This window comes from Peromyscus californicus, unplaced genomic scaffold, assembly GCF_007827085.1.
Source record: "Peromyscus californicus insignis strain IS unplaced genomic scaffold, ASM782708v3 Scaffold_6__1_contigs__length_162567912, whole genome shotgun sequence".
NCBI classification, from domain to species: Eukaryota; Metazoa; Chordata; class Mammalia; order Rodentia; family Cricetidae; genus Peromyscus; species Peromyscus californicus.
In genome coordinates this window covers 101,295,304-101,319,036 of record NW_026294584.1, presented here as the reverse complement: position 1 = coordinate 101,319,036, position 23,733 = coordinate 101,295,304, and the positions used below count along the sequence as shown (strand labels likewise).

Below are 23,733 nucleotides of genomic sequence, written 5' to 3'. Positions count from 1 at the left end.
GATCCAGATATAAAACTGAGCTACTTTTCCAGCGCTGTGTCCCTGGAGTGCTGCCTTGTGCCACCATGCTTCCTGCCGTGATGATAATGGACTAAACCTCTGAAAGTGTAAGCCAGCCCCAATTAAATGTTCTCCTTTATAAGAGTTACCTTGGTTATGATGTCTCTTCACAGCGATAGAACACTAATTAAGACACTTTCCAAGATAATAGTTTTCTTATAGCACATGAGCATCTACATTTCTATTAGGGAGACACGGCAAAGGAGGCATGTCATCAAATGTAACTAAACAACGATAAGAAAGATAGAAGCAGATACAGATGTGATAGATGAAAATGTAAAGTGTTTTCAGGCTGCATTCATCACCTGACTTGTTGCTGTGACTAAATACCCAACAAAAGCAACTTAAGAATGAAAGGCTTTATTCTGCCTCACAATGTGGGAGTATAACACCCATGGGAGTCCAGGAGGGAGGGCAGCTAGGAGTATGTGACAGAGTGTGAAACTTGAGTCTCAGTGGGCAGAGGAGCAGAGAGGGGCGGGCACTGGTGCTGGGCTGGCTTTCTGCTTTCCCCTTCTCATTTAGTCCAGGCCCACAAGTCATTAAATGGTGCACCCACATTCCAGACAGGTCTTCCCTCCTTAACTAACCCTCTCTGGGAAGCTGTCACAGACAAACCAAAGCATGTCTTCTTGGTGTTTATTAATACAGTCAATTCATAATTCAAATCGACTGTCGCACAAACTAAAAAAAAAACAAAAAAAAAACAAAACAGAGTTTTCTGAAGTGGTTCTCACTCCAGCCTTTGAAAGCACCATGAGGGAAAGGGAGGACTGTGCTAGCCCTTAACTATATTTAATATGTTTTTCAGGTTTTAATTTCTTTCTCACAGGGACCACAGTTTCAATGCTGTGGGGAAAACCTTTGCTTTCTGGTCCTGTGACACAGTGTTCTCTTATATTTCTCTATGCTTCAATCCTCAAGTTCAAATCCTGCCTCATTCACAAACTTATCAGTCTTGGCCTCCCAGGGAAGGACATGAGCTGGCTCTGTGCAGTCTCTAAACTCCGGCATCCTGAATGTGTCGACATTCAGGCAAGCATGGAGTCACGCTCGTTCTGCATCTCAGGGAAGGGAAGCCAGGTTTTGTTCTGTTACATTCCTAGAGGCCTCAGGCTAGGCTAGGTAAACAGAGCCATCAGGAACAGCTCTTAATTCATTCTTGAGCCTTGGAGCATCTGTGACTGGCTGTGAGGTCCAGGGTTAAATGAGCTAAAACTTGGCTTGCAAAGGAGCCAGGAATGTCTCTGCTAAACTCCTTAAGGGTCTCCAGAGAAGGCCAGGCAGGTTGAATAGACATCTCAAGGATTCTTGGACAGAATCCCCTCTCTAAGATGTTATGAACTCTGCACCAAGGAATTCTGTGATAGAAGAATGCTAGGCTCCACAATCTTGAGTTTAACTGGCTCTCAGTGTCCAGCTGTGTGGCACTGAGCTCCATCATGTCCATCCTCCTCACCCCCAGCCTCCCCCATCTCACCCGCCTGCTGCACTTCAGTTTCTACAACTGTAGAATTCCAGTTTCGAACCTGATATTCTCACACTCTAGGAAGGAGAATTGGTCTCTTCTCTGCAACCAGGTTACAAAAGATCATGCTTTTCAAGCACAGTAGTCAGATATCTAATCTGTTTTTTTCCCAAGTGCTCCAGCTTCTTTGTCCATAACAAGCATGGCTCTTGCTTCATGCTTCAGAGCATGCTGTGGTGACCACCACATCACCTGTTTTAATGTCTTTGACTTAAGACTTTATGTTTTATTTCCTGTCTTAGTTATGGAAATGGTATGCTTTTGCAAAATCACATCTATAGCCTTCTGCTTAGGATATCTGCATATCTCTTTGAACACTGAAAGTATTTAGAGAACATAAAAGAAATATCCATCATGAGTGTCATCTTTTGGGGCTTCCCACTAGTCGCTTTTTGAGTGTAAGGTTTTTTGTTGGTTTGTTTGTTTGTTTGGTTGGTTGGTTGGTTGGTTTTGAGAAGCCGGTTGTCTGAGCTGTTAGCCCCAGGGATCTGTATGCAGCACTGAGTCTTCAGTCTCTCCCTCATTCTCCTGCATGTGTACACACTGGGCCTGCTCACAGGTTTACTCCTAAAGTTGCCATAAATGGGACCGCAGACATCAAATCTTAGTACTCGGATGCTGAAAAGTATTCTTGTCCCCACCAGCCCAGACTCAAGGAAGAAGGCGCATCCATCAGCCATAGCTCCTGATGGAGATGGGAAGCTCTTGGCAAAAGCAGAATAAGACAGCACTGTTCTCACAGTTCCTATGATCATGGAATCTACTTGATGTCATCTCAAAGACCATCATACTAGAGCTCGGGGAAGGATAGGAGGAGGCGAGAAATGACAGGCACAGTCAGTGATCATCTGTGTACATCTACTGTTTTCCCATTTTTTTTTTTTGTTTTTTTTTTTTTTCCATTTTTCGAGACAGGGTTTCTCTGTGTAGCTTTGCGCCTTTCCTGGGACTCGCTTGGTAGCCCAGGCTGGCCTCGAACTCACAGAGATCCGCCTGGCTCTGCCTCCCGAGTGCTGGGATTAAAGGCGTGCGCCACCACCGCCCGGCTCTGTTTTCCCATTTGATAACAACCGTTCACCATAAAAATCGCAAGCAAACACTAAGATCCGGAAGTATTACAGACAGTCAGATAAGTGAAATTTTGATACATTTTAGGCTGAAAGGCAGAAGAGTTCACATGTTATGGATTAAAACAATTTAACAGAGTCAACTCTTGTTTAGCCCTAGTAGTAGGAACAGTGAACACAATCCCAGTCAATTATACCATCTAAGCATTTCTAAATCCCCAAATTAACTTAGCCGTTTTATGATGTAATATGTGGTTTTATTCTTAAAAAAATAAGAGTCTTTGGGTCTGGTTAATCTTAGTATATAGTTTTCTTTTCTTTCAGTCTTTGCAATATTTTTGTAATAAAGTTTAAAATTAAAAATAGGGTTTTTGTCCCTCTGTGTTTAATTTAGATTTGTAGTTTAATGAATTTTTATCCTCTGAAAGAATTCTGATTTAAAGTAAGGTAAATCTGTCGGGTACTGAATGAGAATAAATAAATGGGTCTTTGAAATGTGTTTTCTGGGAAAATAGACAATTAAAAAGAACTTTATGGTCAAAAACAAAGTTTCCTGTATTTGGAGAGAAAACACACACGGGTGTCACCCAGTCTTAACGCCTTGCCCTTTAATGAAATCCGAGGAAAGGGCGTGGCCACTCTACAGCTCTGCATACTCATGAGAACAACGACAGGCTGAGAGGCATCGTTCATGCTGAGGGGAGCACGTGTGCGATGATGGTGTGTGAGGATGATCTGATTCTGGGAGCACATGTGCAAAGGTAGTCTACTTGGCAACAAGGATGCTCTAATCTGGAATCTACCACTCCTGTCTGGAGACCATGTGCCACTCCCTTTATGAATCCGCCTTGAAAGAGCGTGGTCTTGTTTGTATCAATGTGCTATGAGAAGCATAAGAAAATAATTCACATGAAGAACATTGAGGGGAGATGTTGATGAGGCTGATGGATCTATACATAAGATACATATATACAAGTTTTCCTTTGTCCAGGCACCCACAGTTGCTGAGTTCACTGTTGTGGTGGCGGTGGTCGTGGTGGTGTGGCAGCGGTGGCAGCTGTTATTTTCTATTCAAATTGTTAAAGGCGTGTCTTCCACATATTATTTGATTGATCTCACAACAATTCTAAAAAGTTTCTTAAGTATTACCTTTGTCTTCAGAAGGCTCATCTCAGGTCTCTGTGTAGACAACAAAGTCAAAGCTGGACCTCAGATCTTCTCAGGCCAGAAGTGTAAATGCCAAAATAAGGAGGCAAGTTACCAAATGGGTGAAACTTTCATAAGTCTGTGGGGTCACTAGAGCTCCCTGTGGGGCCAACCCCTTTCCTGAGTGTCCAGACATGCCACTGACAGGCAAGTCTTCATTCCCAGTGAAGAGCAGAGGTGTGGTGACTTTTTCCCAGGTCACCTTCATTTTAAAGGAGCAGCAAGTCTGAATCTGCAGACTCATGACCAAACCAAGGTTCAGGCACCAGTGGCTAAGAAATCTTTCTCCCAATCATACCAGTGAAGGAACCTCACCAAATAGGCTGCTTGGGCTGAAACCTCGTATTGGAGAGCAAGCAGGAATGGGAAAGTGAGGTGCTAGGTTTACCTTCAAGGGTTTCTACGCTCCGTAAGCACAGAGGCATGAGAACGCTAGGGGAAGTGTAAGTGGTCCAGGCCACAGTGCCTGAGGGATGGAACCACAGCATCTTTTAACCTGCACACATGCTTTCGGAGGTCCCAGCTGACTCTTCCTCTTTACCATCTTTCCCCCTGTGGTGAGTAGACCATGAAGTAAGGGAACCATGTTCTCATGAGCCCAGATTTCCCCTCTCCATATGACTCAGAACTCCAAATTCCCTGTCCAAATGGCACACAGAGTCCATGCAGTTTCTCCCCACGTCCATTCTCCAGAGAAGCCCCCCACTGTCTAATGCAGAGCTCTAGGCCTAAGAGGTGGCCGTAGGTTGGCGGGGGTGGTGGTCAGAACTTGCCCATGAGTCCTGGCGTATCCACACATGCATTTGAGTCCCTCCCAGTGGGAACCTCTTCTGTACTCTTGCTCCAGGTTTGCTAATGCTGGGACTGAAGGAAAGCCCAAGAGTACTGCTAGAGGTGAGCTGGGACCACGTGTGGCTCCGGTGAGTCCTGCATACCTTGCTCTGCCTTCTGTTCGGAAACTCTCTCTTCCAGACACTCGGTACCACATTTCCTTGCTATAATCCCCACTTCATCTGTCAAATAAATGATTTTCACTGGTGTCTACTCTTCGCGAAACTTAGGTATTCAGTGAATGCTGACCACTGGTGACAATGTCTCAGCTATCCATTTCAGAAATTCTACACTTTGGTGTTCCTTGAATAGCATGCCTAAGTGGTTGTCTCTTTCCTCTGCCATCGCAGAAAATCAAGCTCTTCGGTGCTGTGAGCATCGAGGCGCTGTGGTACCATATTGCTTATTTCAGTCTGATGCAGTCCACTTCCTCAGTGGCAGGCATCCCTGTGGTCCTGAGGTCCAGGTCAGCGCTGGCTTTGCTCCCGCTGGGAGAGGCCCTCCACTGGAGCCACAGGATCCTCTTGAGGTACTTGCAGGTGTTGTTCCTGACCGTCACAAAGCACAGCGTGTTGATCATGCTGTTGCTCATGGCGATGCACTCCACTACATAGAAGGCGGTGAGGTAGTGCTTCTCCTTCACGAACACAGAGGGGAAGAAGTCGCGCACGATAGTGAAGCCGTAGAAGGGCGCCCAGCATAGGACATAGGCCGAGAGGACGCACACAAGCCCCAGAACGGTCCTGCGGCGGCAGCGCAGCCTCCGGCGGATCTGCTCTGTCTGGAAGCCCGGCACCGCCTTGAACCAGAGCTCCCGGGACACCCTGGCATAGCACAGGGTCATGGCGACCACAGGGCCCACAAACTCGAGGCCGAAGATGAAGAGGAAGTAGGACTTGTAGTAGAGCTGCTGGTCCACTGGCCAGATCTGGCCGCAGAAGATCTTCTCCTGGCTCTCCACGATGACCAGCACGGTCTCCGTGGTGAAGTAGGCGGCAGGAATGGCGATGAGGATGGACACGGACCACACCAGGAAGATGAGGCCGGCGGCTGTTTGACACTTCATTCGCGGTCTCAGTGGGTGCACTATGGCCAGGTACCTGGGCAAGAACAGAAGAGAAGTCAACTGCGAAAGGAGCCCGCCTGTGATACTGGATGTTACCTGAGGGAGATGCGCGCCTGTGATACTGGATGTGACCTGAGGGAGATGCGCCGGGCGAGGGTTCTGCAGCAAACCTCAGCTCCACCTCTAACTTCTCATCTGCCCAAGTATTTGGGTGGTTTAAAGATTAAATGTGATAATGAATACACTATTCCTAGCTAAGTTTTAAACCTGTCATATACTGGGGAAAATTACTTTTAAATGTAGTAATTATAGTTCCCACAGGTCTCTGGCCAGGCAGTGGTCCATCAATCCTCCTAAGGCTGGTAAGGCTCAAAGTTAAGCAGCCCTGACAACTCCAACTTGAATTGGTTGATAGGAAAAATCACCCTTTCCGACCAAAGCATGGGCCAACGTCTTGTTTTCATTCCAGGTTTTAGAAAGCATTGTTCTGCACGCAGAGAGGAAAAGTGTATTTACCTCATTTTCCACCTGGAAAGATACAGGCTGTTGAAAGATGAGGAACTTTCTCAAGGTTATAGGACACAAGACCCTTGGCAGAAAATGTTTAGACCCCCACTCACAGGGCTGATGTGAAAATCAATTAGCGTATACAGGACTTCTTTTTTTTTTTTCAACCACAAAGCATCAGGCAGTAAAAGATGCTGCTTTTGTTCGCTCCAAAGAGCCTACACTGTTACCACAGTGGTCCAGGAAGCAGAGAGCACTTTATGAGGCTGTGAGTCACCCGGGTGGTATGATGGCACCCTTCCCAGAGTGCACACTTGTGCGGAGAGCTCCGGCTTCCTGGAAGGCTTTGCACAGCTCGCAGGGTTGGGAGAAGGATGGGAGTGCAGTGGGAAGGACCGACAAACACCGGGGACAAACTCTTTTGTGTCCATAGCTGATTCCAGGCAGAGTCGATGGCAAGGTGACAGGGCCCTGAAGAAGAGCCAGGCCGATTCCGTTCTCTTTGTAGACAACCCCTTTGAGGTCATCTTTCTCGGGACTTTGATGTGAAGAAAGGTCCCTTCTTGTGTTTTTCTGACTGAATTTCACAAGTAATCATCCCCCACTGGGCGAACCTGGAGGAACCTGGAGTGAGACCCTGTGCTCTTTCAGCTCTCAAGAGTCTGAAGAAGCTGGATAGGGCATGTTTACCCTCTGGACACCCCAGATAGCTGCTGCAGGCCACCAGCATGCATCCCTGGAACTCCAGGCAACTTCTTAGCGCTGGAGAACTGGAACAGGATTATGTGCACTGTTGGCATTGTGCATACATGGACCCTTCATAGCAGCCATCATGCTGGCTGGAGTGTGGCTCAGTGGTAGGGTATTCGTCTCCTCTCATATGCAGAGGCTCTGGGTTCACATCACATCAACACACACATACACACACACACACACACACACACACATACACACACACACACACACACACACACACACACACACACGTGCCATCTCTTAGTTACTAAGTTGTGATTAAAATACTCTGACAAAAACATCTTAAGAAAGGAAGGGCTTATTTTGCCTCACAGTTTGAGGCTACAGTCCATCCATCATGGCAGGGAAGTCATGGCAGGGGCTTGAAGCCGCTGGTCACATCATATCTACAACCAGTAGAGTGATGAGTGCCAGTGCTCAAATTGTGTTAGCCATATTATACAGTCGACCCTCACCCAGGCAACGATCCCACCCAGTTAACACTATTGTCACTGATACATGAACCAACAGGCAAAGTTCAGAACACTGTTCTGGAGAGTTCCATTGGCCTTGGCTCTGGAACTCCGTATTAGTACGAAGTTTACAATAGCAAGCCCATACTTTCATTTAGGTAATCTCAACCCTACCAAAGGTATAAAAGAGCAGAGATGCCCATTTGATGGAGAGGCCAGCAGAAGCATGAAGAAGTGGAATGATCTATCGAAAGCTGTATAGCTTGTTGACCCACATCTTTCCAGAAACCCCACGTTCTCTCTACCAGGCCATCTGCTTCCTCTCTTCCCAGCAGGATGGGGCATGCTCCCTTCTCCCTGAACTTCGCCAGACCTTAGCAACCCATCTCTTTCCTCTCTACCACAGACTTGTTTTTCTACCTACACCATCCCTCGAGGCAGTCAGACTATTGGCAGCTCCTTTGCTCTCTCTCTCTGAGCATGGCTTCCCTTGCGCTGTGTCCACCGCTGCAGGGGGTTAGGTTCAGATCCACTCAGAGCCAACAGTTCCTAGAGAACAACGAATAAAGGCGACCGAGGGGCAGTGGTGGCATGATAACCGTGGACTGGGTGTTTTTGTTGGGACCCCATGCCTGTCCCCATCCAAGGTCTGACTTGAGAGTGGCCGTTGAAGAATCTACCAGGCTGGCCACGGCATGGTAGTGGACCCCAAGTGATGAACTCGTCAGGGGCATGTGTGCTTTCAGAGCCCGGACCACATGACTCAACACCAGTGGACACACACCCTGGCTGGTTTCCTCAGCACATCAGTGGACACACACGCTGACTGGTTTCCTCAGCACAGCAGGCCAGGGGAAGAGGAGGCTCCCAGCATTTCCTAAGCAGCAGACCAGAATGTTACAGACACCTCAAGCAGTGCGGCTGTTTCCACATCAAAGAGGAGGCCCAGAGGCCCTGCCCAAGGGCTGGGGTGGGGGTGGGGACTTCTTGCAGGATCTTGCCAACCCCTTCCTTGAGGTTGTCATCGTCTGGTGGAGTTTTATGTCTTCTGAAATATGACCCCATCCTTTTTGATCACTATTCTGAAGAGTCAGTCCCTGGTTCACAGGCTTCCCCTAGACCCCGCCGTCTCTGGAGGGATCCCACCTCCTGGCTTCCTCAAACAGTGCTCTGGCCTCTTAGAAGACTTTTGGTGATCACTTGTTAATGACCACGTTAAAGTCTACCTCCTGTGCACCACCTCTTTCGTTCACTGTACACCACCCTTCTCCAGACTTCACTGTAAACACATAATAATAGTAATAAACTTCACTGTTTATTATTAAATAATAAACCTTGGCTTATTATCTAACGGCTTTGCCGGTCTTAGTTCCTTGCCTTGAATGATCTTTGGCTACACCTTTTCTCACGTTTGCTGTCTGTGAGCTTGGGGCTAGTTTTAATAACTTTACCCTGTCCATGGTTTGGTACTGGGTGAACAGAAACTTTCATTGCCGAAAAGACCTTTTGGGGAAAGGGACAAAGATGTGTTTACTTAGCCTGAGACTGAGATGCAGTGTGGGGCTAAGCAACAAAATGCTGGAAATGCAGTAAGAGGGTCGGGGCTGAACTTTGCAGAAAGGTGTGAGTGACTCAGCGAGGCATGTTGCTTTTGACAGGACATTTCATTCCAGTCCACAGCTTGCAAGGTTTGGAATACGTATCAATTATTTCAGCAAGAAACCAGTTATGTTCAAGAAGATTCGGTGGGCTACAGCTTCGCTCACCCCCCTTAAGCCACAAAGTCTTCTCTCTGTTCCTGGAACCATGGAGTCTGTTCCTGCCTCCAGGCTTTTGTGCTTACAAATCCTGTTATCCGAGACACTTTCTCTCAACCCTCACGGAGTGAACCTTCTGGTCACTCCTGGGTCATCCGAATGTCTTCTTAGAGACACCTCTCCTGACTCGTCTACACTATCTCTCTTCTCCATCATTCTTGATGTTTCTGCTGGTGTGTTTCTCTGCTTTTTGTTGTTGTTGTTGTTGTTTTGGTTTGGGTTTTTTGTTTGCTTGTTTCTCACTTCTGAATTCACCTCCCACAGTTCTTTGCCTGACAGAGAGCTCTCTTCATCCCTTTGGCATAGCTTCATCAGGAGTGAGATGCTTTACTCTGTTTACCACCATATCCCCAGCCTTTGCAGTAGCATCCAGCACTGAGCAGTCAGTCAGTCTACAGAGACACTCTTTTTGAAAGAGTGCATGCATGCATGAGTGAATAAAAGCTAGGATGGGTCTGGCAGGGGGCAGCTGGGCAGAACCAAGAGACACTCTAAGCAGAAGATCAATAACAGAGGAAGACTAAGGCCATCCAGCCAAGTGAGCCTTCGCAGGGGCGAGCGTGACCAGGACAACTGAGCAAATGCTCTAGAACAGACACTGGCCAGGATGAGAGGAACTTTCCAGCCTTGATGCCTAGAAGGACAGTGAAAGCAAGAAGAGAAACACTAAATCCGTGCTACTAGCAGATAAACTGTTGTGCGAGGCCATGCTTGAGAGCCCAGTTCCTAGCCTTAGATTGTGATTTGTACATCATAAAAACAACCCTTAGCCCGCTGGAAACCCTCCAGCTTACTCAGTTTTTCTGTCACGTGGTCTTTTTAATATTAACTTAAGAACCGTGCTATCTGCTCCTTATTCGGTGTTGGATCTGACTTCACATTACTCTGTCCAAGCATGGCAGCACATGCCTGTAATCCAAGCATTCTGATGCATGAGACAGAAGGAATTTTGAGTTCAAAGCCATCCTGAGCTTTACAGTGAGACCCAGTCTCAAAAATACCAAGACAGAAAAAGAAAATACCTTGTATTGCAGATATGATTGCATTCAATTTTCAAAGCAACCGAGTACATCAGATTCTCTTACTGTCCTCAAAGCCTGAGGCAGGAAGAAGGCAGATAACCAGTAAGCAGGGGAAAGCCCCACAGTGAGTGAAGGGCACCAGCAGGTTCAAATCAAGCACACACTAACTATTCCTGCAGAAATTTCATAACAAAATAAAGACATTCTAACAATGAGTGTGTCTATTTGTTATACAGAGGTTAAAAGCTAAGAAAACCAAACCTGAAAAATCACTATGTTTTGAATAGCTCACAGGAAAAAAATTAATGACTACTGAACCACAAAACTGAAATTAAATGACAGCAACATAGTAAAATAAAAACCATCTGGGGCAAAGATTACAAATATCAATTTAAACAACAAAAACTAAAGGTTCTGGGGCAGTAGTGTAGTCACCTAAAGTCACCTAAAACTAAGGAAGGCCAGCACCTGGGGTTTTCCCCCACAGCTGCATGCAAATTTACAGTCAGAAGGCCACTCCAAGCACCACCAGCTCTCCCCAGAGCAGAGCAGGACCTGATTCATCTTTCTCAGTGTGTCTAGTGTGCACTGTGCAGAGAGATATATACCATGTTTCAAAGCATCAGAGGTGGGTGTGAAAATGGGATATGTGCTTGAGCTGTCTTGACGATATTGGTCCTGTGTCATGGTTCATCAATATCCCTGTTAATAGCTCCTCAGTACTCCTCAGTTTATCCTGGCTTCTTTCCCCCACAGTTGTTAGCCCTCTCTGTGGTGAATGGATCTCACAGAGAAGCAGGACTCTGTCACAGCAGGCTCCTACCTGTCCTGCTTCTAGTACCTGTGAGCATCTTCTGGGTAAAGCTGTGTCACTAATATGAAAGTCCAGGAAATGACCCCGTATGTTTTGTCCTGTTCCTGTGCTAAGAGACAAGGCAGCATTTCCATTTTCAAGGAATGCCAGAGGCAAAGCTGCAGGAGCCTGCCCTGGGCAGCCCTGAAAGTCACGTGGGAAGCAGATAGCGTGGCTGACACTATCCTCTGCTAGGTTTCTTTGGATTCCTTGCTTAAGTAAGTGGGCAACTGCCCCAAGGTTGGTGACTTATATTGAGGACCTCAACATCCCTGTTGTAGGTGACAGACCAGGGGCCCATCAGCCGCTGACCCTCTGACATCCTCTGGGGAAAGGAGGCAGGGGCTCTGCCCCTCAGTGGTCTTAAAGCCAGGCTCTTTGGTGTCCCTTTCCTTAGAAACTGACCTTTCATGGGCCTTCCCACCCCCAGTTGTACTGCCAGGAAACTTGCTCCATTGCTCTGACTTGGAGCCCAGGTCAAACACCCCAGAGCCCTGGGGCCTTGGAACAAAGAGAGCCTGTGCTGTAGGCTCTCTGGATGAAGAGGATGGCAAGCTGTCTCAAGGTACATGGAAGCCTGCTTAGCCCCTCAGGGCAGCTGTCCATAGACCATAACAAGGTACTTTGTAGTTAGAGTCAAATGCACCAAGAAGCTTGCAAAGACTCCCTGATCACAGTGATCCTGGCTCATTAGCACAAGTTCATACCAAGTGAAACATCTAAGAATAAGAAAGACCCGCAGAAGCTGCTCCCACTGACCTCACTCCCCATCTCCACAGAAGATTGTACTGTCGCATGATAGGTGTGAAGTGAGGTGGGATTCAGACAATACTAACAAAAGTAAGCAACCACATGCTCTCTTTCTGACCCTCCAACTTTTTTTATTCAAAACAACTCCCCCAATCTTATTTAAAAACCATTTAGTGCCGGGATATCACAGTTTAATAGAGGACGTCTAGATGAGATGGGGAATTCCCTCCAGATGTTCACACAAGAAGTAATTCCTTATAACTTAGCCCCACCCCTCAACGCTTCCTCCTACCTGTCTAAGCTGTGATCAGGCCTATCTAGGAGAACATCCAGAGACCGTGATCAAAGACTTTCCTATTGTCCAACTCAGGCCTCAGCTACCTCCAGCCCTGATAAGGCTAGGCGTTCAGTCAGTGAGCTTTTGAGTCCCCATGGGTCCCATCTATGGGGAATACAGATGCATGTCATCACCATGCAACTACAGGAAAGAAAGGGACAAAGCCAACCCCCTTTCTCTGTGCCCATCTTTGTGTCACTCACCTGTCAACGGCAATGGCCAGGAGGGCATTAGTGGAGACGTAGAGGGAGACAGTACGCAGGTAGTTGACAGAGGCACACAGGACATGGCCATGCTCCCAGGAGAGCTGGCGTACCACATAGTAGTCCATCTCAAAGGGGCAGCACACAATGGCCACCAGGAAGTCTGAGATGGCCAGGTTGGCAATAAGCAGGTTGGTGAGATTGCGAAGCTTTTTGTAGCGGGCCAGGGTAATGATGAAGATGAAGTTGCCGATGCCACACACCAGCATGATACCCACCAAAGCCATGCCAATGACAATCTTGGCAGCAAAGAAAGTCTGAGAATTGGTCACATCCTCCTCATCATCCAAGGGTGTGTCATAGTCACCATAGCTGAAAGTGAACGGAGAGAAAGCAGTTTGGGCTCCATGGGCATCAAGTGCAGAAAGGAAGCTGGTGGAAGTGTCCGTGGTATTCTCACCCACAGCCCCCACGGTGGTCTCCATCCAGGCAGGTGCTGCCATGAACACCAGGGGGCGCTGTACTGGAGCGGCAGCTCCAAGGTTCTTGATGCTTCTTGGGTGAGTCAAATCTTCCTGACCAGCATGTGAGGGGCACAGTTTCTGAGTTCCATTTTAAACCTTTGAAAGACATACACACGGTTGGCTACATGTTGGAGTGAACCTGGGTGAGTTTAAAATCATCCCGAAACCTATGCAGATCCATTAGCCACCTGCTCCCCGTACGCTCAGCTAATGGATGGAAGAAAGGGGCCAGTGAGAGAACACGAGAGAGGGGAAACCACATTTCCACTCAGCTGGGGAAGGCTGGGGGACTGCAGAGACAGACTCTAACTCCATTTATTTCCACTCCAATGGAGACCGAAAAATGGTGCTCTTCCTCCAAGACCAAGGCTGTGAGTGTGGGAAGGTGGGACTGAGAGGAGACCTGCTCCAAACCCCAGGCCCTGTCTGACGGCCTGAACTCTGTCTCTGTGGAACAGTCTCATTCTGCGATAACAACAGCTGCTTCCCACATCTGGAAAGAAAGGACATATCATGGGGGTCTGCAAAACACAGCTGCAGAATCACAGAGCCCTGAACGTGGAACCCTCCACGGAGAACTGAACGTGGAAGCCTGTCCACAGAACCCTCCAGCAGCCACTTCTCCTCACCAAGATTCCTGTGCTCATGTCGAAATCTGCTGTGACTCTATAAGGTTGGTACATCATGTGCCAAGGCTTGTCCTAGGCAGTGGTCACAGGGGCACAATCACAGGCTGTCACTTAACCTAGAGGGTTAGAAAGGAGACCTGAGGGCAAAATCCCTGGGTGAGTGGTGTGTCCTCCAGTTAATAGCTTAAACACGCAGGGTTTTAACATCCCCCAGGCAGATCAATACTGTCTATAAAGCTCAGAACTGTTGGAGAGGCAGTGTTACATCCCGGAACCACAGGAGTCAGTCCTCAGGCCTCTAGGCCAGCTCTAAGGAAGGGAGGGAGCCCGGATCAGAGACCAGTTTCCCACAGAGCAGGGCAGGGGGAGAGGGTCTGTCAGTAGGGAATGTCTTCTCTCCTTGCTGACTTTTCCCTTACATCCCTCCCAAGACATGAAGACATCAGACCAGGGAACTGGATACAGCAGAGGATTGGGGTTTGGAAAGCACCCTAAATGTCAGAGGGGAAGAAGGTAGCCAAACCTGAGATCCTAGAAAAGGGAGAAAGTAAGTTTTCCCCAAGATGATACCCCCCAGGAATCCTGCTGTCCAGGAGTAAGAGGACAAGGCTAAAGTCCCTCCACACCCCTGGAGGCTCATCCCACCTGCTCCATCTCACAGTTCTTCAGTGGGTTTTGCCCTTCTCTCTTGGCCAGCTCAGCCCCCAGCTCTGCTCTAATCAGATAAGAGGGAGAACCCAGAGCCGAGAGGCCAGTGGACTTAGCTGGGAGCCCAGAAATATCCCTTCTGAGGGATACCCCATCAGCATGCTGCCATCACTGCTCCAAGTCGGAATTTAAAGAAAGGGTCCAGAATCGCCTAAGAGGGAGATAGATGGTTAGAGGATTTGTCCCACGGTCTTTTCTGGAACTGTCCTCGGCTCTGTGGAGAAGCCCACTACCCACTGTCTTGTGCTGCTGGGACTTCAGTTCTGAGGGACCCTCTCCTACTTCACCTAAGGCTGTGAATGGGGGCAGTCTGGGCTCCGTTCACTTCCTATGCGTGGTTCTCTGGGCTTCTCCGGGACCGTTGGTACCTGTGAACCAAGGCGAAGACAGTCTCTCCCCAGAAGCTCCGCAGCAAGGGAAAGTAGCCCTTCTGTCTTCTGAGGGTCTTTTCAGGCTCCGTGGCAGCTGAGTTCCTGCTACCTCGGCGGACTCACAGAGCAGCGGCTGAGGCCAGCCAGCCCCGCCCACGGCGCACTGGCCCCGCCCCATGTTCCTGCCCACAGTCAGTGATCTCCCTCCCACACCCGCTGTCCCTGCATCATGCTCACCTTCCTGCCCCCTCTGTCCTCACCCCTCACTCACTACCCCCCACTCTGGAGATCCTTGAGCTCCTCCGAGATGAGCCCCTGAGTCGACTGTAGTTGAATCTGCTGAAGTGTCTGGATGCAGAGGGGGTGGCTCCGTGTGTCGCCTGAGCGCCAACTCTAGGACTACCCTGCACACGGAGAGCAGGTTGTGCCTGCCTTGAGCACTGAGCACCTCGGGCTCACCTGTCTGGCCCATTGCCACCCAAGTGGGCAGGCTGGTCACGGGAGCTTGGCGCCTTCAAAGGACAGAGAATCTCTTGCCCAGTTACTCTGCCTGAGCAGCCGGGACGGCTCAGACCTCACCTCTGGACTCTCCTCTGCAGCCCTCAGCTGAGCTGCCTCCCCCCTGTAATAGACTCTAAGGGCTTTCTGGAGAGCGAGTGCAAGGAGGAAGCCTCCACGCCCATGCCTGTTCAGAATGACCTGGTCTCCAAACGTTAAATGTGAACCACTACACAGCCAGCGATCCCATCTAAAATAAAAGACTGCAAAAACAAAAGCAGGAAATTAGGTATCTGTACACCGATATTCATAGCAGCACTATTCACTATTAGCAAAGGGCAGAAACAATGTCCATCAACTGATAGAAGAGAAACAAAGGAGCATGTGCATGCCTTTAAATACTACCAAACTTTCAACAGGAGTGAACTGTAACAGGTACAACCCTCCTGTGCACTGGCGGTGGAGGTGCAAACTGGTGCTTCCTCAGAAAAGAATTAAAGACTTTCCTTAGCATCCAGCGTTTCCACTCCTAGGTATTAACTTAAAATCAAATAAACACAGGGTCTCAAAGAGATGTTTCCATACCCTGTTTATAGCAGTGGGTAGCACACTGAAGACACCTCTGTTAATTCTTTTCCTCGTTGCTGGAGCCAACACTGAATACAAGCAGCGTGACAAAGCAAGGGTCAGTGTGGCTCAGGGTCTAAGAAGGGACACAGTCATCACAGCAGGGAAGGCAGGGCAATGGGAGGGCAAGGTGACTGGGTGAGCTGCACCTGCAGTTGGGAAGCAGAAGGAGATCCAATGCCCTGATAGCTTTCTCCTTTTCGTTCAGCTCGGGTCCTTGGCCTATGGGATGGTGATACCCACATTCGAGGCTGGTCTTTCCTCCTCAGTTAAACCTTTCTGAAAATACCCTCACAGATGTGCCTATGTTTGTCTCTTAGGTAATTCTAAATTCTATCAGGATAATCAAGAGTAACTCCCAGAAGACCACCCCTTGTCAACTTGATACCCAAATATATCACTTCAAAATTATAATATTCCATGCTTGCTTCTCAAAGGTTCATGGCCCTCTCACAAAACACAGTGCATTCACTCCAGCTCCAGAAGTCCTCATCATCTTTAACAGTCCCAATTCTGTCCAAAGCCTCTTCTAAGACTCAGGCAATCCTTTTATTGTGAGCTCCTGTTTTTGCTTTTTAAGTTGTATATTTCTAATTTACATTGGCATAGGACACATATATCCATTCCCGAAAAGAAGAACAGGATGACAGTAAAGAAAGATAGGATAAAGCAAGAACAAAACTTGGAAGAGCAAACACCAAACTTTGCAGACCTGTATCTGGGCATAGGCAGCTGCGCTGGCTATTCTTGGTTGTCAACTCGACTACATCTGAAATGAACTAAAAACCGTCTCTGGACACACCTGTGAGGGATTTTTAAGTTAACTGGATAATTTAGCTAGAGAGACCCACCTTAAATCCAGATCAGTTGAGGTGGAAAGACCCACGCCACTCCTGGTGTCAGATCTGTATTAGGCAGGGTTCTCTAGAGCAGCGCTCCTCAACCTTCCTGATGCTGCGACTCTTTAACACAGTTCCTCATGTTGTGGTGACGCCCAATCATAAAATTATTTGTGTTTCTACCACATAGCTGTAATTTTGTTATTTTTTATTTGTAATTTTCAAAGATAGAGGGTTGGCAAGGGGGTCGAGACCCACAGGTTGAGAACAACTGCTCTAGAGGCCTAGAACTTATAAAATGAATCTCTCTGTCCATATGGGGAGGAGACCTTTTTAGAGTAGCTTACAGGCTGTGGTCCAGCTAATCCAACAATGGCTGTCTCCCAAAAGAAAGTCCAAGAATCCAGTAGTCGTACAGTCCACGAGACTGGATGTCTCAGCTGGTCTTCAGTATATGCCAGAATCCTGAAGGAGTAGACTCTAATCCAGTGAAGCTAGAGCAAGGGCGAACAAGCAAAGAGCAAAAGCCTCCTTCTTCCTTTTCCTTTATATAGGCTGCCACAAGGAGGTGTGGCCCATATTTAGGGTGGGCCTTCTGACTTCAAATGGCCTGTACTTAAGGTGAGTCTTCCTACCTCAAGTGACTTGGAATTAAGGCCGATCTTCTTAGCTCAAGTGACCCAGTTAACTAAAAATCCCTCACAGGTGTGCCCAGAAACTAGGTTTTTAGTTAATTCCGGATGTAAGCAGGTTGACAAACAGCAGCCCAATTCTCCAGTTCTGCCACCTGTAGAATATGTAGCCTCTCTTGGTCCAGCTCCAACTCCATCCCAAAGTTTTTCTCAGTGATAGTTCATAGTCCTGGCCTCCAGCATCCTGGAGTCTCTATTGAAACTTGAACTTGCTGCATGCAGTGGCCTCTCAAGAGAATCCAATGCAGCTGCATGTTTGCCTGGGCCCCAGTGGTTTCTGAGGCTTTCATGGAAGCCTCCATGACCTTGCACGCCTGTAAAGCCAGCACCAAGTAGATGACATAGCCAAGCCCTGCTGTCCGCTCCAGAGGTAGTGTGACTGCACGGAACAGCAGCTACAATGGTTCCTGAGCACATTAGCTGCCAATCCTGGAAAAGCACTTTCCTAGACAGCTGGTGGCCTTTTCAGTTCAGGCTCTCTTCTTTCAAGTGAATTAACATCTTCCCAAGTTTGAGGCTTTGATGGGTGGGGTCTTGTCCTTGGGCCACCTTTCCTATTGTCCTAGCATAGAACACAAGGACTATGCTAATCTCTAACAATTGCATATACTTTTACTGCATCCTCCAGTTGTGGAATATTAGTTGAAGATATATTTGTTTATGCTATGGAACATTTGTTTAATGATGCAAAGATGTGTTGCATTCTTTTATGCTGCGTTTGTTTAACTCTGTGAAACTGTGTTACTTTGCCTGTCTAAAACACTTGATTGGTTTAATAAAGAGCTAAATGGCCAATAGTGAGGCAGGAGAAAGGATAGGTGGGGCTGGCCTGAAGAGAGAATAAATAGGAGGAGAAATCTGGGAAGTAAGATGAAGGAGCAAGAAAAGGAGAAGCAGAAGAGAACATCAGGGGCCAGCCACCCAGCTACACAACCAGCAGCCACTCAGCACAGCCACAGAGTAAGAAAGAGAGAAAGGTATATAGGACAGAGAAAGATAAAAGCCCAGAGACAAAGTGTAGACAGGGTAATTTAAGCAAAGCTGGCAAGAAACAAGCCAAGCTAAGGCTGGGCTTTCATAAGTAAGAATAAGTCTCCATGTGTGTGATTATTAGGGAGCTGGGTGGCAGGCCCCCCAAAGAGCCAAAAGAGTAAAAAAACCAATCAACTATACCCTCCTTGTCTGTAACTTTAATCTCTGCTCTCTTTATATATACAGTTCTGAGCAAGAGACATCTGCAGTAACCAGTCCATAGCCCAAATGCTGTGCTGTCTTCAAAATTCTGCTGCCAAAGAAATTAGCTCCTTGCTTATGAATTTAGCCTCATTCAAGTTCCCAGGGTATGGGCAGAATGTAGCATGAATCACCCATAGGTCAGTTCCTCCGAGTATCTTTGTTCTCCACTGAAACCTCACAATCCTGGCCTCTACTGTTCCCATTTCTGTTAGCATGCAGGGCTCGCAAACTCCCACCAGAATAACCCAGTAAGCTCTGTTTACAGCATTCTAGAGCTTCTCTAGCTCACAGGTCCAAACTCTTCCAAATTCTTCTCACAAGACTAATTCAAGGCATAGGATCCAGCAGCAACACCTCCCACTTCTTAGTGCCAGTTTTCGATCCAAGTGCCCATAGAAAGAAGAAAGAAGAACAAAATGTGATATAGATGACTACACAAAGAGATGCATAGTGGAATAGTACTCAGCCTTAAAAAAGGAGAATCTGGCATATGCTTAGCATGGACATAACCTTATATCCATTAGCACCTCATGCTGAGTGAAAGAAGTCAGGCCCCAAAGACAAAGACTGTAGGACTCCACTTATGTGAGCTACCAGGAGAAGTCAAACGCATGGAGGGAGAAATAGAATGGTGGAGACAGAAACTTGGAGAAGTTAGGGAACTGGGGTATGCTATGGATGGAAATGAAATGTCCTCCCCCACCCCAAAAAGAGTATCTGGGGAAAGTTTGGCAGCAGCCTTGTTACTGTGGAAACAAGGTGTGGTCTTTAAGAGGTGTAGCCTGCTTATAAGAAGTTAGGTTCCTGGGGCTGTGCTTGGGGTAGATTTGGAATCCCATGCCTCTTCTCTCGCTTTGTTTCCTAGCTGTCATGAACGAGCAGCTTTGCTTGACCAAGAGCTCCCCCATGATGCTGTTCCCTCACCACAGGCCCAACACAGAAGAGCCGACTGGGCTCTGGTTGAAACCTGAGACATAGTGAGCCATGGCAAATTTTTCTTTTTCAAGTCAATCAGTGACAGTGACAGAAAACTGACTGATGTAGGGTGTTGTTGCTTGATGAGCGCAGAATCTTAATCTCACAAAATGAGTTCTGAAGGTGAGTGGCGGTAAATGGGGATGAGCAGTGAGGATTGCTTAACATCACTGACTGGCTAACTTAAACTGGTTCTAATGGTAAATGTGTGTGCTCCCACAATTTGAGTTTTTGAAGACGTGGTCTCTCCTTGTATTCCTGGTGGTCCTGGAACTCAATATGTAGGCCAGGCTGACATCAAACTCAGAGACCTGCCTGCCCACCCCCTCAAGTGCTGAGATTAAAGATGTGTGTCACCAGACCTGGGCCTTTCTCTCTCTCTCTCTCTCTCTCTCTCTCTCTCTCTCTCTCTCTCTCTCTCTCTGTCTCTCCTATTTCCACATTTAAAAATCTTCATTTATTTATTTTATTTTTGTGTGTGTACATGAATATATATATTTCAGCATCTGTAAGCAGATGCCTACAGAGGACAGAAGAGGATTTATGGGTGATTATGAACCATTGATGTGGGTGCTGGGAATTGAACCCAAGTCCACTGCAAAAGCAGCCAATGCTCTTAACTGCCAGATTATCTCTCCAGTCCCAAATGATTCTCTCATTTTTGTTGTGTTTTTTTGTTTTGTGTGTGTGTGTGTGTGTGTGTGTGTGTGTGTGAGAGAGAGAGAGAGAGAGAGAGAGAGAGAGAGAGACAGAGAGAGACAGAGAGAGACAGAGAGAGACAGAGACAGAGACAGAGACAGAGACAGAGAGAGACTATGTAATCTTGCCTTAATGTCTGGCCTGAAGCACCATATGTAGATCAGGCAGGTTTCAAACTCACAGAGATTCCTCCTGCCCCTGCCTCCTGAGTGCTAGGATTAAAGGTGTGTGCCACCATGTCCTGCAATATTTCCATACTTTTAAAACAGGGAGTAGAGGGAATGAATGAATTACTGACGTATCTGTGACATCCTATCTTGAAAACATCTCTGTGTGAAATCATTTGGTCACAAAGCCTCACAAACACTGTATCATTCCACGTGGGTGAGGAAGAGCGGAGGGCCAGGAAGCATGATGGTGGAGAAGAGAGAATGATGATACTGTTGAGCGGGTTTAGACTTTCGGTTTGATAGGATGAAGGGGCCTGGAGATGAACAGTGACGGTGGTCGAACATTGTCAACTTATTTAACACACCATACTGGGCACTTAAGACAGCAAACTGTGTTCTGACAAGTTTTTAAAAGTGCTTCTCCTGTGGACTTGTTCAGCGCCCCCCCCCCCTCCCCCACATCCAGTGCTGGCCAATGATGGCCTCTCCTGTCTGCCCAGCCTGCTCTGTTTGTCTCCATCGGCTACCCCTTCTCTCCGCTGTCCCTGGCTCCAGGGCCCGGTCTGAGTTCCTCCTGTCTGGCAAATGTACTAAATCAGCTCCTTTTGTGCTTTCATCAGATTTGCGCTCAGCACAGCCTCGTCCAGAGCTGGCTCAGAGCTCATCCTGCCTCCTGTTCCAATTATCTCTCCAGAACTCAAGCCAGAGAGGCTTGAGTGCCTCCCTAAGCCCACTCAGCAGGTTCTTTGGACTGCCCCCCTCTTCGCTCCCTGAGCCTTGCTGGAGGGGGTGTGAAAGGAGATGCAGATGGACAGAAGCCCTGACATGCAAAGGATGGAAATGCTGTCATTAATCTCACTCCTTTACTCTCGTCCCAAACAAATTCTTCAAGGGACTCTTGGAAGGTGGAGAAACTATTCCTACATTTATTTGGAAGAATAAACAGAAAATAGCAAACAAAAAAAAAATTTTTAAAGAAGTGCAACAGAAAGAAATTTGTCTTGTTAATATCAGAATGTTATGGATGTTTAAGCAGCAGTGGGGTGACCATGATTTGAACACAGGGGCTCAGCACATACCTGTGTGTGAAGGCTGAAGTCTCACTACAGTCAACTTGGTGGGATAACTTTTTGCGTGGAACAGTGGAGGAGAAAGGAGAACAGCAGGGGCGGAGTCCTCACACGGCCTCTGCCTCTGCCTCCAGTCCTCCTCGTTCAGCCCCGTGGTTAAAGAAGGACAGAGGATGCTGTTTGGGGGCCTCCAGTGCAGCATGGGGAAGAAAGTTCTCCCCTGGAAGAGATCTGCAGTCCACGGCAGGACAATGAGGGTCCTCGCTCCTAAAGCTGTAAGACAGGACCTTCCCTCTGATGCTCAACATCTTGGGGGAATAGCATAGACAGCACCCCAAACGTTTTTAGGAAGATGTGTGGACAGGTGGAGTGGACAGAAGCTCAGAGAAGTCAGCTTCAGTCTCAGATTCGAGAGGCTGATTGTCTGCACTAGTTAGCTGGAGGCAGCTGTGTCCCCGCGGGCTGGGGACATGACAGAGCTGGAGGTAGTTGTGTCCCTGTGGGCTGGGGACATGACAGAGCTGGAGGCAGCTGAGAACACCTCAGATCTGCAGCTGTGGCATCTGGACCTAGAAGGCAGCACTCCGAGGTGAGGTTTGGTGACCCACATTTACTGCCTTTATGTAGACAGGTCACACTTACACTTCCTTCTGAGAAGAAAAAGTGAAAGAAATACTCATACATAACCCAATAAAGGATAATAAAATGACGGGGAAAAACAGTATCATTCAAAAATCACACGACTGCAGTTTCCTAGGGCTATCATAAGGAAGTGTCACAAACATCAGAGATTTAATCTCTTAGTTCTGCAGGCTGAAGTCCCAAAGCAAGTCAGGGGTCTCAGTCGTGCTCCCTGAGATCGAGCCCTTTCTGGCTTTCCTGTGGTGGCCGCGTTTCCTCATGGTAACCTGTGGCTTGCTGTTGTCACCTGGCCTCCCAGCACCTGTTCTCCGGGTTGACAACGGTCCCACTGGATCAAGACTCACCGTAAGGGCTTCCTCTCCACCTCAGGATCAGATCCCAAAGAAACCCAGGACAATGGCTGTGGTGACTATTAGCATAGCAACTCGGACAATGGCTCCCAGGCTCACCCAGAACCTGTGGCTCCTCTCAGTTCTTCTCACCCGCCCCCCTCCCCTAAACCTCTCCAGCCTGTGGGCTCTGCTTCCCTTTCCCCAGCTTCTGATTCCTATATAACCCTGCCATTTTGGATGTACACTCTCTTGGCCCGGTCTCTTCAGACCCCTCTCTCTTGGTTTTTGTTCTCTCTCTCTCTCTCTCTCTCTCTCTCTCTCTCTCTCTCTCTCTCTCTCTCTCTCTCTCCCTCTCCCTCTCCCTCTCCCTCCCCCTCCCCCCATTTCTCTCCCCCTCCCCCTCTCTCTCTGCCTCTCTCTGTCTCTGTCTCTGTCTCTGTCTCTGTCTCTGTCTCTCTCCTCTTCCTCCTTATCTCATGGCCCAGTTCAATCTACTGGCCATGTCCAGTTTCCTACTTTCTCTCCCTGCTCTGGACTCTTCCAGATGCCTCTGGCAGCACTCTCCCTCATATCTCCAATAAAATCTTTCTCCTCAACCATATCTTGGAACAGTCAGATTCTCATTTCATTCACTGATCATCTGGGCAAATGCTTGAGTTCTCAAGCTTCTGTTCACAGGTCCTGGCTTGGGATTTCAACAGATCCTCTGGGAGAGAACAACACAATTGAATGAAAAAAATAAACAAAAAGGAAAGGAAAAGGAAAGCAAGACTGCTCCTAGATATGGCAGAGGGGAAAGTTTATTGTAGACATGTGGGAGAGCATAGGCAGAGGCAGGGACATCTGGGAGAGTCCAGAGTGGACATGTCCAGACTGAGCTGTACCATGTGGAGAGGGGAGAGAGGGAAACCAGGTGCGCATCCAGGGGCCCAAAGGTACAAAGGCAGTGGGAACCAAAATGTCTGGATTATACAGGGAAGGGGTAGGGAAAGGAGTGTGCAATCCAGGAGGGCTCAGTAACAGGTAGGGACTGAGGGATGATGGGAGAGCCTTATGGCCAGGTCCACTTCTATATAGGCATCTCTACCACTTATCCAGTGTTTGAAACCTAACAGCAACTGTAGCAAGGGATACACATGGGAAGCGACTCTGCAGCTGTTGGATGCTGTATAGGACAGTGGCCGGATGGCAGAGTGAGTAAACGGAGTGGGGGTGACGGCTATGGGGCCTTTGTTACAGGCCATGCCCCATTTCCGGATAGTAGCC

General features: G+C 47.9%; 1 protein-coding gene across 1 annotated transcript; it reads right to left on the bottom strand.

Annotated features, from left to right (window-relative positions):
- Nucleotides 1-2,566: 2,566 nt before the first annotated feature.
- Nucleotides 2,567-14,829, bottom strand: Prokr1 (prokineticin receptor 1). The gene is made up of 3 exons (XM_052720149.1): nt 14,685-14,829; nt 12,456-13,075; nt 2,567-5,792 (listed from the first exon to the last, which is right to left on the bottom strand). Exons 2-3 carry the CDS (start codon nt 12,956-12,958, stop codon nt 5,096-5,098), a joined length of 1,200 nt encoding a protein of 399 aa, XP_052576109.1. The 5' UTR covers nt 12,959-13,075; nt 14,685-14,829; the 3' UTR covers nt 2,567-5,095.
- Nucleotides 14,830-23,733: the final 8,904 nt, after the last annotated feature.